General features: G+C 41.3%; 1 protein-coding gene across 1 annotated transcript in view; it reads right to left on the bottom strand.

Annotated features, from left to right (window-relative positions):
- LOC106875038 (spermine oxidase) overlaps positions 1-897 on the bottom strand; it is a 40,570-nt gene extending 39,673 nt beyond the window's left edge. Inside the window, exon 1 of the mRNA XM_014922994.2 lies at positions 375-897. Within this exon, the coding sequence (XP_014778480.1) occupies positions 375-642 (268 nt within the window). The 5' untranslated portion in view covers positions 643-897. The remainder of the gene's footprint in view (positions 1-374) is intronic.
- Positions 898-2,628: the final 1,731 nt, after the last annotated feature.

The raw sequence follows: 2,628 nt of genomic DNA, 5'->3' as shown, positions 1-2,628 counted from the left end.
ATATATATATATCTAAGGAGTTGGAGAAAATATCCAGGGATACACACTCTCACACACACACTATATGTAATAGTTTAAACAATAAACGTGTTGGTTAGACTCGGGTTAGCCCTTATTAAACAGGCTTATAACGAAAGGCATTCTCAGTCGTAACCATCACATTTTCTAAGGGTCATGTATGACTGCATTATCTAGTGAGAACCGTTCCTCGTTCAAGACAATAATTTGAGGGAGAGTTGGATGCTATTTCTAACAGCTGAAGCGACAATGTAGCAAGGTTTCCTCATTAAGTGTTCGGAACGTAAGGTAAGCGAACCTGTTAAAGAGAAAGAAGGGCCGGGGAAGATGTAAAAAAAAAAAAGGCACTAGCTTACCAGAGATGGTCCATATTCGACCGCCGGTTCGGTTAGAAGCTTCCAAGATTGTAATATCGGTAAATCCGTTCTTAATGAGGTATTCAGCGGCAGAAATTCCTGCAATGCCGGCTCCGATGATGACAATTTTCGGTTGTACGCCGTTCTTTATCGTCAATGAAGCTGTTTTTGTTAAATCTGTTGCCGGACTGGATGTAGTGGTTGGTAATTTTGCGGCCGACATCGCGTCTTTGCTCGCCGCCCCGCTGTTCGTCAAGACCTCAGCCATGTTTGGTTTAGTTGTTGTGCCGCTTGGCGGCCGTTCAGTAGTAACTGCTGTTTGGAGCTTGACAAGGAATTACATAAAGGAAAAGAACGAGAGAAGGGGAGGACGAGTGTATGGTGATTGTAAAGAGAGGGGGTGAGTTGATAGGAAATAGTGAGAGACAATGAATAAATGAGGGAGGAAGAGGTAGAGTGAGTGCGTGTGGGAGAATTAGGGAGTGAGTGAGAGAATTAGGGAGTGAGAGGCAGAGTGAGTGAAGTAAGAGGCAAAGTAAAAGAGTGAAAGGCAGAGTGAGTGAGACACAGAGAACGAGACAAAGTGAATGAGAACAGTGAGCGAGAGAGTGAGTGAGACAAAGAGAACAAGAGACAAAGTGAGTAAGAGAGGGAGAGACAGAATGAGTGAGAGACAAGGTGAGTAAAAAAGTGAGAGAGTAAAAAACAGAAGCTGAGTGAGTGAGTGAAAACGTCAGCGACTGTGTGATTGAAAGTGTCAGAGACAGAGTGCGAGTGGAGAGTAATAGGTAGAGTAAATGTAACAGAGAAGAAAGAGAGAGTGAAAAGAGATGTAGGCAGAGTATAAGTAATAAAGAAGAGGGAAGGATTAAAAAGAAGTGCGGGCAGAGACGGAGGCAACGTAGAAGATATAACTAAGAGGAAAGGATTAAGGAAGGGAAAGATAAATAAATAAATAAAGAGAGAGAGAGAGAGAGAGACAAAGAGATGTAGGCAAAGTAGAAATAATATTGAAGATGGAGGGATTAAAACACGAGTAGATAGAGAGAGAGAGATGCAGGCAGAGTAGAAACAAAGAGGAGAGGGAAGGATTGAAAGAAAGGAAGAGAAATAGAGAGAGAGGGGGATGCAATCAACTAGAAGTAAATAGAGGGGAAGCGATTAGAATGAAAAGACGATAGGTCAGTAAGTGGGAGGTTGATAAACTTATATTAGAGTTATCTCCCCATCAAATTGAAATGAGTTTGCATAGTTAAATGTTTATGCTGCTTGGTAGTTGGGAGCCGTAGTGATAAAGGAATTATTTAGAAACAGCGAAAATCAGAGGGAAGGTGTGTATATGTATGTAGATATGTGTGTATGTATGGAAAAATGAAGGAGTGTTGCTTTTTGTGTGGAAGGAGGTGCTTGAGTTGATGTGTAGGCCTGGTCAGCCATCAGAGAACTCACAGGAATCGACCCATGGTAAAATTGTGATATGGCTATTGTTCACAACAGAACATGTGCAACTTGTGGTAAGGTGTGTCGCTCATTTGGGGGGATTGCAAAGGCATGTCAAAGGAGCTCATATTGTGGCACCTGTTCCTTCTACCAGCCAGCATAGTCGTGCATTATGCAACAGAATGTGCAAATCTTTGCCTGGGGTCAAGAGTCATACAAGGGCCTCACATTGTATCAACAATGACTCATTTTTGTGATTCTTTCTAGCAATGGCCTTGCTCCTATACGAGAAAGCAGCTAAGATGTATGTATGTATGTATGTATGTATGTATATATGTATATATGTATGTATGTCTGCACGTATGTATGTATGTATCTATCTATATGTCTGTCTATACAGAGAGGGACATGTTTGGTGCAAACAGGAAAAACAGAACTGAAAATAATGAGTATGTGTATATTTTTGTTAATGTTTAGCAGAATTAACAGAATGACTCAAAATCTGAGGGTTTCGTATGTTGGCATTTAACTCAGGCGTAGCTGTGTGGTAAGAAGCTTGCTTTCCAACCACATGGTTCCAGGTTCAGTCCTACTGTGTGGCACCTTGGCCCAGTGTCTTCTACTATAGCTTTGGGCCGACCAAAGCCTTGTGAGTGGATTTGGTAGACGGAAAGTGAAAGAAACCCGTTGTATATATGTAAATGAAAAAAATGTATAAACAAACGACGTAACATATACTGAATTTAAAAACGAACGAGACAAGCAGAAAGTCTATAAATCTTCACCAGTTAATGAGTGCTTCCCAACTGGCGGT

Source organism: Octopus bimaculoides, chromosome 14, assembly GCF_001194135.2.
Source record: "Octopus bimaculoides isolate UCB-OBI-ISO-001 chromosome 14, ASM119413v2, whole genome shotgun sequence".
Classification (NCBI taxonomy): Eukaryota; Metazoa; Mollusca; class Cephalopoda; order Octopoda; family Octopodidae; genus Octopus; species Octopus bimaculoides.
Note: the sequence above shows the minus strand (reverse complement) of the source record. Positions and strands in the feature narration are given on the sequence as shown.